Here is a 15,043-nt window from a genome sequence, read left to right on the forward strand (position 1 = left end):
ACTTCCTCTAACAACAAAAATCAAAAGGTACAAATTGAATAACTGGAAGAACTTCATCCTACTGAAGTGGTAGTATAAGTAAACAGATAAGCCACTGAAACGATGTGCAAATAGTTTAAAGAAATCATACGTTCCTCTGATGTAAAGGAGTAAAGGCAGTCTTGACTGTGCTGCTGCCCTCCTCTGTTACGAGGATCAAAAGTAAAAACAAAAGCATGTTTATGTGCGAACGCAAGAGAACTCAAATCCATTTTTTTTTCCTGCTTGGGAGAGAACGAAATGGAATGGAATAGCAGCAATGGCAATGCATGTCAAAGTGCCTTTTGGTGTCTACTTTTCAGTGCTTAACACGAGTCCACCGACATATTACAGATGGTCCGGTTAAGACGAACCCACGTTCAAAAATCCGAATCAGCATGCTAAATAGTTTCAAAGAAATGTTATGAAAGTCTTAGTTGAATTGCGGTAGCCATGTCCGCTTTAAAAAGTGGTTCGGTTAAAGCGCACGTTGGCCGTTGCTTGAGAAGAACACAAATTCTTAAGTTTGCTTTAAAAAACTACTATTATTAAACTAAAAAAGGCTATTGTAATGAAAACATGCAAGATTACCAAAAAACCTAGAGGACAGCTAAATAAAACAGCAACAATCACATTGCACGTACAAAAGACGAAACTAAAAGCCTCTACTGTGTGGAGGATCCTTTCGCCAGGCAGGCTGCCCAGTTCCTACTGCTGCCCCGTAAAATTGAGCTCCATTGACAAATTGTTGGCCTTGAGAACCAGACGTCGGAACCCACCAAGTTCCCTCCTGCCACGACTGAGTAGTGTTCTGTTGACCTTGCACATGCATGGTCGACAATGCCTGGTGGGGTAATTGCTGGGGCACATGCATTGGCTGTTGAAATCTATGAACTTGGGTTGGAGGCTGCGGCTGCTGTTGTTGGGATATTTGAGGCTGCCATTCGGGTATGTCATCATCATCATCATTCCACGGTTGCATTGAAACTCCTAGGGACGCATTGGTATTTGGTTGCCCATACTTTTGTACGAGCTCCCTCATTTGATCAACAGGACGAGATGACGTTTGAGAATGTAAATGAGCCGAGGCTATCCCCACTCGTTGGGATTGGTACCCAGTGGGGTATTGAGGCCCCGATGGGTTTGAGCCACCAGAGAAATTAAACTCAGGTAGGTCATCTTCGTCCCGAGAAGTGGCAGGACCAAAACCAGGGGGAACATCATCATCCTCGTTGTCATCAAGAGAGGGTTTGGAATAGACAGGTGGTCCACTATGGGAAAAAGTAGGCTTTGATGGAAAATTAGAATTCATGTTAGCATCCTTATCTTGGTGTCTCCTAGAAGTGAAGTGTTGCTTTTTTGAGGTGTGTTTATGGTGTGAAGTTGAGTTGGGTGATATTAATTGAGCTCTTCTCCATACAACAACTCCAATTAGACCATTGTCAATAGCATTAAGAGCCTCAAGGTGGTCCTTCGGGAGGATCTTGCTGAGCATTTCATGTGTTCTGGCATGAGGTGGACAAAAATAAAGTTCCACTCCAGAGGCAGGCTCAGCAAAACCCACTCTCCCATCCAAAATATACGAATCAGCCGCCTGCACAAGCGCATGCAAGTTGACTATCAGACGACAACCAAACAAAAGTCAATCTAACTAGAAAGTTTCCCAGCGTTTCTTACCTCAACCAGGCTCCCACGTTCACTCTCGGCTGATCCCTCCTTGCAAAGAAAATGAACCACCTGCAGAAAAATACATAAGAATTACATCAGTCTAACGTGTAACTTACGCTCTAAAATGGTAGTTTTAACAAATATACATGGAACTGAACCATAAATTTCTTTACCCCCACCCTAACAATTAAAAAAAAAAAACAATTTCCGTTGTCCAAATAGATTGACTTATTCGCTGAGGGGCCCTCAAATATTTACAGATTATTATTATGTTTCGAGTTTACAGAACATTTGACGTCCTTGTTCTTTCCCTGGTGATTAATCAGGAAATATTGGCAACATTTGAAATTCTTTCCATTGGGCAGAGTTTGTTTTCCAGTTATTCAGCACCCTACAAGTAATCATAGAAACAGCACAATTTGTACATGTAACGCCAATCAGATGGATATCACCGTCCTCCAAACTTTTCATTCCCACTTAGTCCAGCCAGCGGGAAATCGCAGCAGATGAGGTGATCAATCTTTCATGTTAACTCAAACTAAGAATCTTAATCAAGTTGTATCCCTTTGTCTCTTCTTGTTTGCCCTTGACTTATTAAATGAGATTGACCCCACACTCAGCAAAAAGAGATAAATGGAAGACAAAAACTGGGATAAAAAAATTGTTATTTTTCCCCCAATTTTTCTTTTATGGCAGTACAGGAATTTACTACAATGTAAATGAACTTGAGATACCATTACAGCACGACTTCGGGACATGGGTAGCTCTTGCAGGAACTTCTCAAATGCATCAAGCCTGACTCTGCCCTTGATTTCTAGCAAGCTAGGCCACTCCTTTGTACAAGTTTTTTCACCACTGCACCATGAAATTTAGGATCATTAATACACACCATGAACCTTAAAACAAATTTATTTCCTTTCACAGAACATTATAGTTGGGTTTGAGAACTTGAATTTGAAAGAAAGAATTTTGATTTGATTTCAAATTTAAAATTATTATGTGATGACACACATGTAAACATAACTTTCATGATTATTTTCAAATTCATGAATTTGTTGAATCCATATTTAGTGATAAATTTATGAATTTTGAGTTCATCTACTCATTCAAATACATAGCCACACTGAATTTTAACTAATTTCTATATAGTGTGTGCATTCATGATTTCATCTTCACAAAACTCCAAAGCTACTGTCTCAAATTCATGTTCCCAAACATTGCAAAACATTCAATGAAAATCACAATACTCAGCACCTCAATCAAAAACAAACCATCCAACAGAAAATTAAAAAAAAAAAAGAAAGGAAAAATTGAACACAGCAAGGTGGTATTCACATCAACCAAAATATTCTGTCTTCCGCCTATTTCTTTAAACCTATAAGGAATCTACCTCTTCAATAAAGCACATTATAGTTTCTTATAGCATCCAAAAGGCCTTTCCCTGTTCGTTCTACAGATTTTCCTTAAACCAAACAACTTATAGATCTTTTTCCTCCATGCTTCAAGTCATGCCATTTATCTACCTCCAATATTCATGTACCTGTACATGCTGCCTACAAATAATGGCACTCAAACGAGTTCGTCGTCACTTCATAACGAACTTACCTTGACGGTGTCCTCAAAATACTTGACTTGCAAGTAGAAATAAGCTTTAAAATCTATCATATCCACATCCTAGTCATGGTTTTAACATTAAAAAACCAAGAAAGTTGTATGATGTTTCAACTCCACAACTTTCCCAAATTAAATCCTATCTATAAAGCAAGCACAAAATGCAAAAGTCACCCACTGGGCCCACAAGACTTAGAGGAAAAAATCACCATCATCAAAGTTTAGAATTAATAACAATTTAAACTTAAGCATTGTCTGCCTCCGCTCATCAATAAATCACATGATCATAAATAAAAAAACATGTGCTCGTACATGTGACAATATACAGAAAAGAAAAAAGGAGCATCATGATAAATAACAGACAAACTGAGACAGATACCAACAGATGCAGGCCAAAAAAGGATCAACAACAAATTATGTTCAGAGAGAAAAAAAAAAAGATAAAAACAATATATCCTTGCATAGCATGCCATCTTGTAAAACATACCTTTTAAAAGTACCAATGACAGAGGTCATGGCTGTGATATTCAGCTGGAGCAACCCTCCCCAGACATGTTCACCCTTCAAAGTGGCTACAGAAACTGTAGTTTCTGTTTTCGCAGGAATGTCATTTGGCTTGACATCTGCATCAGACTTCACATTACTTGCATCAATAGTTTCAAGTTTATCAGGCGTGGTATCAGCAGGATCTTGTGAAGCTCGACCAGAAGACTTTGAATCAGACCCAGCTTCTGAGTCATCCTTATTAGAAATGGATGCTGCTCTCCGAGCATCACTAGGTAAATTCTCAAACGGTGGCTCTGAATCAAGAGATTGCATGAACTCATCAAGGGAAACAATTGGAGGAAGAAAATCTGCATCCTTCAATTCATCTTCTCCCATCAACCCTTGCATTGGATCAGGCCCTTCGCTTGAAGGAATGGTAATGGTAAGATCTGGGTCCTCTATATTACTCTTTTCACCTGCAGTACCTGATCCATCTTTCTTTCCAACAGTTTTACCAGTTGTAGGATCTTGTTTTGCCTCAGTTTTTGGTCGCCGACTAATTGAAGTAGCAGCAGAAACTTCCACTGAAGCACTATCAGTTTGTTCAACCTCCACTTGAAACTCACCCTTATGTGTTTTTCTCACTAATCGTCTAATGTCAACTTCTGTATCAGGCAAAACTACCATTTGAGCAAGCTCTTCTGCCTTTGCTTGTCGCCACTGGGAAAGCTCTTTAGAAGCTAGTTCCTCAGCACTCATAGAACATAGTCTTTCTGGGGAAATTTCACCTGACACAACTCTTTCTCTGAGTTCAGGGTTATTACGATCCTTTAAGTTGAACAATAAAGACCTGCCCTTCTCCTTATACTTTTTATTCACACCTCCAAATAATTTAAACAGATCTGCTTCAATTTGATATGCCAAAACTTGTGGAGACTGTACTGATTTTTCTACAGCATTTTCTCCTATCTTTTCATTAACAGGGTTTTGTTTCCCAACAGTTTCAATTTCCTTGTTCTCTGCCACATCTATTGCAGGTTCTAATACCCAAGAAAGACCATTTCCCTGCAAAAGTTCATCTCTTGCAAAAATATTATCACTAAATGGAACATCCTCATCGGGTAAAAGATTACTTGATTGAAATTGCTGCCCATCACATTTCAAAGTTTGTGTAGTGTCACTAATATTCCCACCACCAGCACCATCCTGATTGGAAAGCAATATCCCCCGAGGTTCTGCAGACATAGAGCCAACAGCATCAGCATTACCAGAATTAGAATCAACAGGGTTAGAACTCTCCTGTGTCTTCCCAGGGGAACTTACAGCTTCACCATTAGAATTCTTCTCCACCTTTGAGTTTTCACCTTGCTGTTGAGATACCAAGGCTAGGGCAGCAGCTAATGATTCCCGCATCTTGGACCTCACAGATTCAAATGACTCAGTCTGAACTTTTGGAGCCGACCGCATCTGTACAGGCTGATTCCTTGAAGTGGATGACCCTGTTTTACTTGGAACTGATCTCTTAATCGATGCTGGAGAAGGCTGTGATCCTGGCATGACGGAAACAGACTGCATCTGTACAGTTCTTTTACTAGGTGCAGATATTGGTTGTAACCAAGGCCTGTGTTCCATATGTGCAACTCGTTTGTTTGGTACTGGTAACCTCTGTGGGACAGAATCTGTAGAAATTGGTTCCATTGGTGCCTTACGCTTGCTCAAAGTTGGTAATTGATGTGGTCTCAGAGTATCCAACATGGTGGGAATCATTTCTCCTACTGGCTTATTAGACATTAAATACTGCTGTGACAGCTGAGTATAAGCTTGGGACTCAACCTGTCCAGGTTGCTGTTTTGACATTGATGATAACTGTGATCTAAGATCATTTGACACAGATCCCATCTGTCCTATAGGCATATTCGAAGGTATCTGCTGCTGTAGAGATCCACTGCTGCCAAATCCCATCAACCCCATGGACATCGGTGCTTCCAATTTGCTGGAAATGGGTTCCAGCTGAGCCATTTGGCTACCAGGTATCGTTAATTGCTGAGATACCAGATCGTTGGACATGCTAGATCAGTACCATAAAACGTATATACAAATATCACTGCATTGTAAACCAACAAATAAATCATCAATCCATTATACTATTAAATCATGCTCACATGTTGACTTCATCAATGAAACAAAAGAATGGCTATGCAAGTCAACCTCCAAAAGTAAGGAACATATGAAATAGTCATTTAACTTCTCCAAAATATTGAATTATTAAAAATAGTCAAAAAAGAAAAGACCGCTGAATATATAAAATCTCAATTCAAGTAGAATATTCGATGAGTTATATTGTCCAAGTCCTTAAAATCAGAAAGACGAATAAACCAAACAGAAAGTAGTAAACAATACTAATAAAATTATAACAAATTGCAATGCTTTTAAAGCACAAAACAACTCAATTCTTTCAAATTGCAAATAAGATTTAATTGAAACAATAAAATAAAAACTAGACATTCTTGAGATAATTAATTGACATGAAAAAGAAAACATGCAACGTTCGAAATCATCGAAAGCACAAACGGGAAAAACAAAGAGTAAAAACCTATTGTCAAGAAACCGATCCAAATCTAAAACCCTAAATCGAAACAAGTAGTCAAATTTTCAGAAAAATGATTGATTCAAGAGGAGGTCAAGGGTTTCGAATTAGGAAGCTTACCTGAATCGAGAGACGCGACGCAGAGCGGAGCTGAGAGGGGGAAAACAGACAGCCGTAGAGAGGATTTGAGGGTAGCTTGATGAAGCCTTTTGGAGGCTTTGAAGAGTTGTTTGGTAACAAAGAAATTGTGAACCCTAATTAAAATAAAAATATATAGTAACAAAATACTAGAAGCTTAACGAATACCGCCTCTGAGTCTTATTACCACTTTTTTACGAGTCTTGTGTTTATCCCGTGTCGAAGCGTGAAAACGGTCTTTTCTAGAGACGGATTATTAGATTGACACGTGCGCCTTTCTGTCTTCTGATTCGGGCCCATCTCCATTTTCAGCCCACCTGTATCGATTCTGCAAATCGGATCCAACCAAAGCTTTGACCTGACCCGCTCCTTGAATGGGTCAGATTAAGAGATTTGTCAAATTCAAATCCGCCGTCACAGAAGGGTAAGACAGGCGATTGGGTAACTTACTTTTATTTGGATTTGTGTACACTAATATAGGACCAAGTGGTTGAGTTCGTGGTCTTTATATTAATTTTTTATATGCTGACAAGTAGTTGATAATTTATTTAATTTTATATAGAAATTCAACTATAAATCATTTATTCATCTGTCTCGACTTTATCCATATTCGGTGCTTATCTTGAAAATTGCCCTGAATCTTGAAGAGCACAATCCATCATGCCTAAACAACTTATTTACCTGATTTTTGTACCAAAATTTCTTTTACATATAAGGAAATTCAACAAGAAATAGAAAAAGCACCCTTCTAAAGAGGGTTTTTTTTTTCTTCTTCTTTTTATGTTAAATAAATTGTCATATTCCTTTTTTTTTTCTTTTTTTTTAATTATAAGTGATTTTTATAACGAAGACTTAAATAGTTTAATTCCATTCTTTTGCGTAAAAATACTCAATACAAACCAACCACTCATTTATATAGAGATATTAATAGGTACATACTTTATATTATTCGATTAAGAAAGTTTAGAGCATCTTATAATTATATTCGAATAAAGTTTTTATAGTGTAATTACTAACCACCGTGAGTTTGAGTTAGGTCAAGAAATAATTTTAGGAAACTCACTACCCAACTATGATTTTAATATTAAATTTTAGTTATATATCTTTTTTGTTCATAAATTGCTTATAATTAATGTGATATTTATCAATATTCATTAATTGTTATCACTATAATTTTAAATTTTAATTTATTTTTTTATAAATTAATTTTAACTTTTTAATAATATATAAAAAATTAATTTTAAATTTATTTTAATCGAGCATTTAATAAGTACAAGTGTTTAACATATAATTTTTAAGATATTCAAAGAGAAGTTCGTACAACAATTTTAATTTTAAAATTTAATTAGATATTTATATAATACGGAATTTCTATCAAATAAGGAGTGATGCAATTGATGTCGATCACAAGGAAACACAGACCCATTTTTAAAGGAAGGGAAAGCTTGAGGAAAAGTCGAAAAGTTTTTCTTCATTCATTGCTTTGAAGTCCCAAGGACAAATGTCTTTGCAGGCAAAAACCTAAAATTCTTTGCAAATTTTGCAAAATCTCTATTATTTATATAACTGTATGTGCAATTACATAGCAAATCATTTCCATTCTGATTGGCAACATAGTAATAAATTTTACATGGCTCTTTTGATTGATGGTGCCATTGCACAATCTGGCTACATCATGTTTGGTAATTGGAGAATTGCCGTGTGTGTCTAACAAGCTACATCTCACCCCGTAAGACAACCATAAAGAATGGAAGGGACGACCACCCAACACATAAGAAGAAAGATCATCAAACTGTATGCAGCTGGTCATACAAATATAATTCCAAAGGATCAATATATTTATATATATCTTTTTATTACATTAAAACACAGAGCTGGTATAACTGTTGCCCACCCTTCTCTCACCTCGTCGCTGGTTATCGTGCGTTCCAGAGAGTGAACTCAAGATGCTGGCACTTGTCCCAGAGATGGCATCCAAAATGTTCTCACCAACCTCACTCTTGCAAAGAGGACAGGAAGCATTGATCTTAAGCCACTTGTCCACACATTCCTTGTGCATAAAATGAGAACATGGCAACTCCCTCAGCTCATCATTATTTGCATATTTTGCCAAACAAATGCAGCAGACCTATACAATGGGTTTAAATAGCTGATTATCAAAGGAACAAAACAGTAACATAAGAAACATATAATGAGCACGTTAACTATAATTGCACAAGTAAAGATATTGCTTATGACACCTGGAATTATGAATATCAACTCAAAATATGCAAAGAGATTTGTACTTCTTATTAACTAGACTATGAGACATGCCGTTATATTATCAAAACAATAATCAACACATCATGGAGGATCAGTGTAAAGGATCTGAATATGAATCCATTAAGAAATCAAGAAACACTCACTGCATCTTCTCCAGAGATGGCACGTTCCTTTTCTGTTCCTGCAGCCACAACCCCACCCTCACCAGCACCTGAGATGATTTCCCTATCATCACAGTTTCTACTTTTCTTCACCTTGAACTTGTAAGTTGGTAAAGCATCTATTGATTCGGGCGTGGCCCCTCTGGCCTGTGATAGATCCTCTCTAAATCCAAGGACGGAAATAATACAAGGCAGGCAACAACAGATTGTAGCACATAGAATGAAGGGCATAGCATACCCAATACAGCTAAATGTAAGAAAAACTATACATAGCCTGCAAAGAAAGAAGATAAAAAAGAGGATGAACTCTTAGAAAAGGTGTAAACTAAAAGCAGTAAATGCAGCCCATGCCACTAGGCAGTGGCCAGTACCTGTACATGTTAGGAGCCTCACTGGCAGATGAATGCCCACCAAATATCCAAACATTGCCAACCACAAACCAAACAGCAAAGAAGCAATCTAAAGCCATTTTGAAGTATTCCACTAGTGCTTTAATTCTGCAAGATAAAAATCAGCTGATTGTCAACTAAAGGCTACAGGCCATTATAACCATCAACTAAGTATGACTCTTTGTCAAATTTCAGCAGCATTTGACCCAAAAAAAAAACGTAAAAACAACTTTAACACAATGGGAGGTCAAATGGTCAAATATACCATATCTGCATAGCAACTCTTGGAAGCAATCAGTGCACCAGAAACACAGAACTTGAAAATGTATCTTACTCTCGGCTTATCTTTTTTTCTCATTTCAAATAATAATAAGAAAATCATACCTTGCACTTGTTACTCCTGCATTTTGACCACCTCTAGGAGACATAGTAGCAGGACGATGATCACCCCCATCAGAAGTCCTTGTTACAGAGAGAGAAAAGGGTCCAGCAGGGACATTAATGTGTGAAGTGTGATGATGTTGAACTGGGTCTTGCTCAGAAGCCTGGTTACGATGACGATAACGCCAATAAAGAAGAGGGAGGGTTGCTATGCATCCTGATGCATAACCCACAATCCAAGCAAACAGCGGTGCATGGGGATGCTCATTCCTTGACAAAGTCAAGACAACAATAGATGCTACAATTTGGCTCACTGTAAGAACTAGTTCAATAGAAATCCACAAACCAGAATTCAACGGACTCCTTCGACGACGAGCATCCCCTCTCCTTACAGCAGAGGAGGTTCTTGAGTTTGTACCATTGGAAGAAAATGATGAAGGCTGAGAACCTAGCACTCTTGCACTACCAGAAGGTCTGTCTTCATGCTGCAAAACATCCAACCCGTTCGAAGTTCTATCATGAGACAAGGTTGATGAGGAAGTTTCACCACTCCTTGGTATGTCAATAATATGTTCACTAAAGTTCTCTGATCGCTCCATTAACAATGGACAAGTGTCAGTTCGATGCTCAGAATGCAGTTCCGCAGAGGGAACATCCATCTAAGTTGACCAACACAACTGGAAATGATGAAAGCATAGAAACCTAACACAAGGTTACCAGCTTTATGTACTTCTTAACTGTGCTGAAACAATGGGCACTTTTGTCCCTGGTATTTGTCAAGTTCTGATGATTGACTCAAATTATTTGGCACCACAAGATGTGGATAAATTTACAATTCCTGTTCCTTTAAGAATGAAAATGCAACTAAATCAGAATAAAAAGTTCAACATCTTCTTCCCCTTAAGGACATGAATATACAATAGTTGATAAGCATAAATGAAACTGAAAAGGCAAAAGACATGTTGAACCAATTGATTTTTGTAATAAGAACCCACAAAACCTAGAAAGCCGAAATCTCCACCAAGTGAACTAATGAAAGGACTTGGCTCCATTAAGCTTTAAAACTTAATTAATAATTGACAAAAGAAATATTTATAACCAAAATATAGTTTCTGAGACATAAAAGGACAATGACAAGTAACATGAGAATAATTTACAGGTTACCTTTCCAGCACTAAATTTAACAGACAGAAAACAAGAAATCAACTAGCAGCAGAATAAAACTGAAATAATCAAGAATCTTTAGATTCATTATTTCTCATATCCCAAATCCTTTACAGTCTCGTATGGTAACCCTCAAACTGCACACCAGCACAATTAGATCCCAGGGGGTTCCGCCTTAAATCATTGCATCTCCCTTCTTCTTTTATTTCTAAAAGAATTAAACACTCCCCAGTCCCCTCAACCAAGCAATGAACTTTGGCATTCATAGGATATATAAGAAATTTAAGGCTGGAATTCAGGCTTAACCTATACATCTCCAATGCTCTCTAGAAATTTCAGCTCAAAAAAAGGAGGAGGGAGGAAAATCCAATTCAAGTTCTTCACATATCTTAACCAACAAACAAAGATAGCAGCTTCACTCTTAGAAGAAAAGGAAATTAATATTGTTTCAAGAACTAAACTTTTCACCATAATGAACACCATCCTTCAACTACCTCAACACCCCCCCCCCCCCCCCCCCAAAAAAAAAAAGAAAAATAAAGAATAATAGAGTAGCTGCAGAAAATTTCGTATTACTATCATTTCTTTTCACTTGATTTCTTCTTCAACCCAACTCGAGAAATAATATTAATATCCAGATAAATTTTCAAATCAAATAATCCATTACAATTAAAACCAGTAGCGACACCCTAAGATCGAAGCATGACCCTTGCACCTTACACATAAACATTCATTTGCTCAATCAACAAAAAAAAAAATTCGACATCTCTTGAGCCGCAAAAAGCGCAAGCGTTGACTAACGTTTAAAAACGATCAAACCCACCAAAAAATTAAAAGAAAAAACAAAAAAAAACATTAATTCTCACTCCATGAACCTTCCAAGATACAAAATTCAATCTATAAAGAAACCAACAACAAGCAAGAACCGCAAATGATATTTGCCACCAAAATATAACATACATAAAGCTAACCAAAAGTACACACACAGGGGGAGAAAGAGAGAGAGGATCGTACCAGAAAGGTTTGAACTGAGAAGAACCGATTAGAGACTGTAAGAGCTGAGAAGTAACCGGAGAAGCTGAAAACGGCGACGTTTACAGAGTGACTGAGCTGCTGCTTTCCTTTTTTTTTTTGTTTGTTTTTTTCATATAATTTTCCCTTTTGGAAGGTTTGTCGTGTGAAAGCGCGTGAGAATTTTGCTTGTTGGGTTTTTCGTTCTTTATTGGGAGATAACAGTAAAGCATCAGCACCAGACCTCCTTCATTTGCTTGGGTGGGTTACCCAGGAATAATAATACTATAATACACTACTCCTATCCTCACGATCTTTGATTTTTTCTATCTTTGAAAATTCAAACCCTTGGGTTGTTGCCTTTCTTTTACTTTTTTCACTCTTTGGATTTTTCCCCTCTGTCTGTTGCCCTGTTGCTGGATTTTCTCCCATTTGCCACGTACGCTTGTCTGTGCCTTTAGAGGATCACTAGCTGCAACGGGTCGCCGTTGGAAAAAGCGACGCACCCACAAGTTTCAAATCTGGTCCTTCCTCCCATTCGCCCATTCCTCCTTTTACTTGTTCGCTACTCTACTTGTTCTTTATCTTGCTTTTGATTTTGTGCTACTTCTTTTATGGGTTTTTGTCTATTATTATTATTATTTATCTTATAATAATTTCTCAACAATTCAGCGCTGGTATTTAAAAGAAAAACAATTACTAATTTTGTTTCTTTTAAATTGAGTAAGCTTTTCACATATAAAATAAATAATTAAAAGATTATTTGAATTTAAGTTTGAATTAACAACTTTTATCCTCTCTAGGAGGATTAAAATCTAAATTTTGATTTTTCATTTGCCCTTATATCTCTCATACTTTCCCAAAATAAAATATTCATAAGAAATAATGTGAGTAAATAGAATAACAATAGTTATACTCCTCAAATAAACTTTTAAATTATTGAAAAAAATTTAAATTAGTCTAGTTTTATTATATTCAATTAAGTTTTTATATTTTTATTTTTTATCAAATAAGTCTTTATAATTAATAATTGACTAATTGTTATTAATCAAAATATCACTTATTATTTTATATCCATATGACACTAATATAATATTAATGTAAAAGGTGATTGATATATTATTATGTCAAATTAACATGTTATGATATCATCAATTATAATATGTTAGTATGTGATATCATCATTAATGATATGTTAATGTCAATGTCACGCAGTACAAAATGACAGATGATATTTTGACTAAATCAATCACTAATTATAAAAGCTTATTTGACTCAAAATAAAAGTATTATGATTTATGTGATTCAAAATAAAAGTGTAAGAGTTTAATTGAATATAATAAAAGTATAATGATTTATTTAAATTTACCTAAATAATTTAAGAACTTTTTTAAATCTTAAAACAAAAGACAATTTGACATCATTAGTAACATGATAATTTTTATACAATTAAATAGTTTGATTACTATTAAAATGGTAAAAATTATATAAAAAGTATAATGTTGTACTAAAAGAATATAGAATAATATATAAAATTAATTTTTTAAAATTTAATATTTTAAAAAATTTAAATTATTAAAAAATTTTTAAATAAGTTTTCATTCTTTTATTTGGGATATAGCTAATTGTTAATTAATTATCATTAGTCAAAATGACACTTGTTATTTTTATATCATATGGTGCTAAGGTGGTGTAAATGTGGAAAATAAAAATGCCATGTCATCATATAATATCAACATGTCATGTTATCATTCACTATGACATATTAACATATCATGTTAACACCACATGATATAAAAGTGACAAATAATATTTTGATTAATAAAAATTAATTAACTATTAGTTACAAGAACCTATATGATCTAAAATAAAAATAAAAATATTTGATTGAAGATAACATAAGAATATTTTTTTTAAAAAAAAAATTTATATAATTTAAGAATTTTTTAAATATTATATCAATTTTTTAAATATTTATTTGTCATAACTAAGAGTGAGCATAATTGTCTATATTTAATGTCATTTGCAATTCTTATCAATAGATCACCGTCCAATAAATCTTACCTTTCACGTGGTCTTCGATAAGGTGATCCTCTGTCAGCGTACTTATTTATTATTTGTGACCAAGCTTTTTCATTTGCTTTACTTTTATACTCAACAAGAAGGGAATTTGTATGGAGTAACTATAGAAGAAGTGGACCTTTCGTTCTTCATTTACTTTTTTTAAAGATGATCCTGAAGCTTTACCAATTAATTTTGAAAGATGTATCAATTTTTGGATTGCTATTGATTGTTACCGGGCAAGTGATGAAATTGTAAAGTAAAAGAGCTAGAAATTTTGAAGAAAAGATTTTCAGTGGGAGTTGAAGAAAGGAGAAAGGATCATGTAGAAGGATGGATGGATGGATGGATTTCTTTACCCAACACGAAAAGAGATGTTAATGATATCAACAACACAAGCAATCCCAACCTATGCAATAGGCTATTTTCTATTATCAAAATATACTTTAGAAAGCTTTGAAAAGGAAACCAGGGATTTGCGATGGGGAAGTTTAGATGCGAAAGGGAGGTTTCAGTGGTCAAATTGGAATGTTTGAAGCAAGCTAAAAATGGAGGATGGGCTATAGGATTTAGAAAAGTGGATGCTTTTAATAAAGCTTTGGTGGCTAAGCATGGATGGAGAGTTGTTACTATCAACACTCTTATCTGGGGAGATGTTATTAGAGGAAAATATATTCCAAGAACACAAGTTTGTTCCCAAGGAGTGAAGAGGAAATGGTAGAGCTGCTGTTGTTTTTTGATAATGATGACATCCTCGAGTGGCAGAAGGGAGCGATTGGCTTGGGTGCGCGGTATAAGATGATGAGGAGTTGAATTCAGCCACGGATTTAGAATTTTATATAAAAAGCTTGGTAATCATACAAAATTATAGACTAGATGAATAATTTGATTCAAAGTAAAAAAATTAATTAATTTTAAAATAAAATAAAATTATAATATAAAATTTTATTAATAATTTAAATATAAATTTTTAAATTTATTAATATAAATAGACTAAAGACAAAAAAATTAATATTAAATTTTTATATTAAGTATAGTAAGTTGTGCTCAATATACTTTTATATTTCTTCAAATTTATCTATAATTAAATATGTATAATAATTTTG

General features: G+C 35.2%; 2 protein-coding genes across 2 annotated transcripts; both read right to left on the bottom strand.

The window, feature by feature from the left end:
* Nucleotides 439–6,693, bottom strand: LOC18588935 (death-inducer obliterator 1). Its single transcript, XM_007013682.2, has 5 exons — nt 6,491–6,693; nt 3,785–5,887; nt 2,421–2,541; nt 1,696–1,755; nt 439–1,612 (listed from the first exon to the last, which is right to left on the bottom strand). Exons 2-5 carry the CDS (start codon nt 5,848–5,850, stop codon nt 674–676), a joined length of 3,186 nt encoding a protein of 1,061 aa, XP_007013744.2. The 5' UTR covers nt 5,851–5,887; nt 6,491–6,693; the 3' UTR covers nt 439–673.
* On the bottom strand, nt 7,965–12,449 carry LOC18588936 (E3 ubiquitin-protein ligase At1g63170). The gene is made up of 6 exons (XM_018128189.1): nt 11,880–12,449; nt 9,705–10,545; nt 9,303–9,428; nt 8,914–9,205; nt 8,414–8,636; nt 7,965–8,310 (listed from the first exon to the last, which is right to left on the bottom strand). Exons 2-6 carry the CDS (start codon nt 10,358–10,360, stop codon nt 8,231–8,233), a joined length of 1,377 nt encoding a protein of 458 aa, XP_017983678.1. The 5' UTR covers nt 10,361–10,545; nt 11,880–12,449; the 3' UTR covers nt 7,965–8,230.

Source organism: Theobroma cacao, chromosome 9 (genome assembly GCF_000208745.1).
Source record: "Theobroma cacao cultivar B97-61/B2 chromosome 9, Criollo_cocoa_genome_V2, whole genome shotgun sequence".
Lineage (NCBI taxonomy): Eukaryota > Viridiplantae > Streptophyta > Magnoliopsida > Malvales > Malvaceae > Theobroma > Theobroma cacao.

What these genes read in the sequence shown, in the direction of transcription:
- LOC18588935 (XM_007013682.2), bottom strand. Translation starts at nt 5,850, where the DNA reads ATGTCCAACGATCTGGTATCTCAGCAATTAACGATACCTGGTAGCCAA. An exon ending in CCCGAAGTCGTGCTGTAATG is followed by an intron (nt 1,756 to 2,420) that starts GTATCTCAAGTT and finishes ATTTTTCTGCAG; the next exon opens with GTGGTTCATTTTCTTTGCAA. An exon ending in AACGTGGGAGCCTGGTTGAG is followed by an intron (nt 1,613 to 1,695) that starts GTAAGAAACGCT and finishes GCGCTTGTGCAG; the next exon opens with GCGGCTGATTCGTATATTTT.
- LOC18588936 (XM_018128189.1), bottom strand. Translation starts at nt 10,360, where the DNA reads ATGGATGTTCCCTCTGCGGAACTGCATTCTGAGCATCGAACTGACACT. An exon ending in GCAGGAGTAACAAGTGCAAG is followed by an intron (nt 9,429 to 9,704) that starts GTATGATTTTCT and finishes TTTATCTTGCAG; the next exon opens with AATTAAAGCACTAGTGGAAT. An exon ending in CCATCTCTGGAGAAGATGCA is followed by an intron (nt 8,637 to 8,913) that starts GTGAGTGTTTCT and finishes CCCATTGTATAG; the next exon opens with GTCTGCTGCATTTGTTTGGC.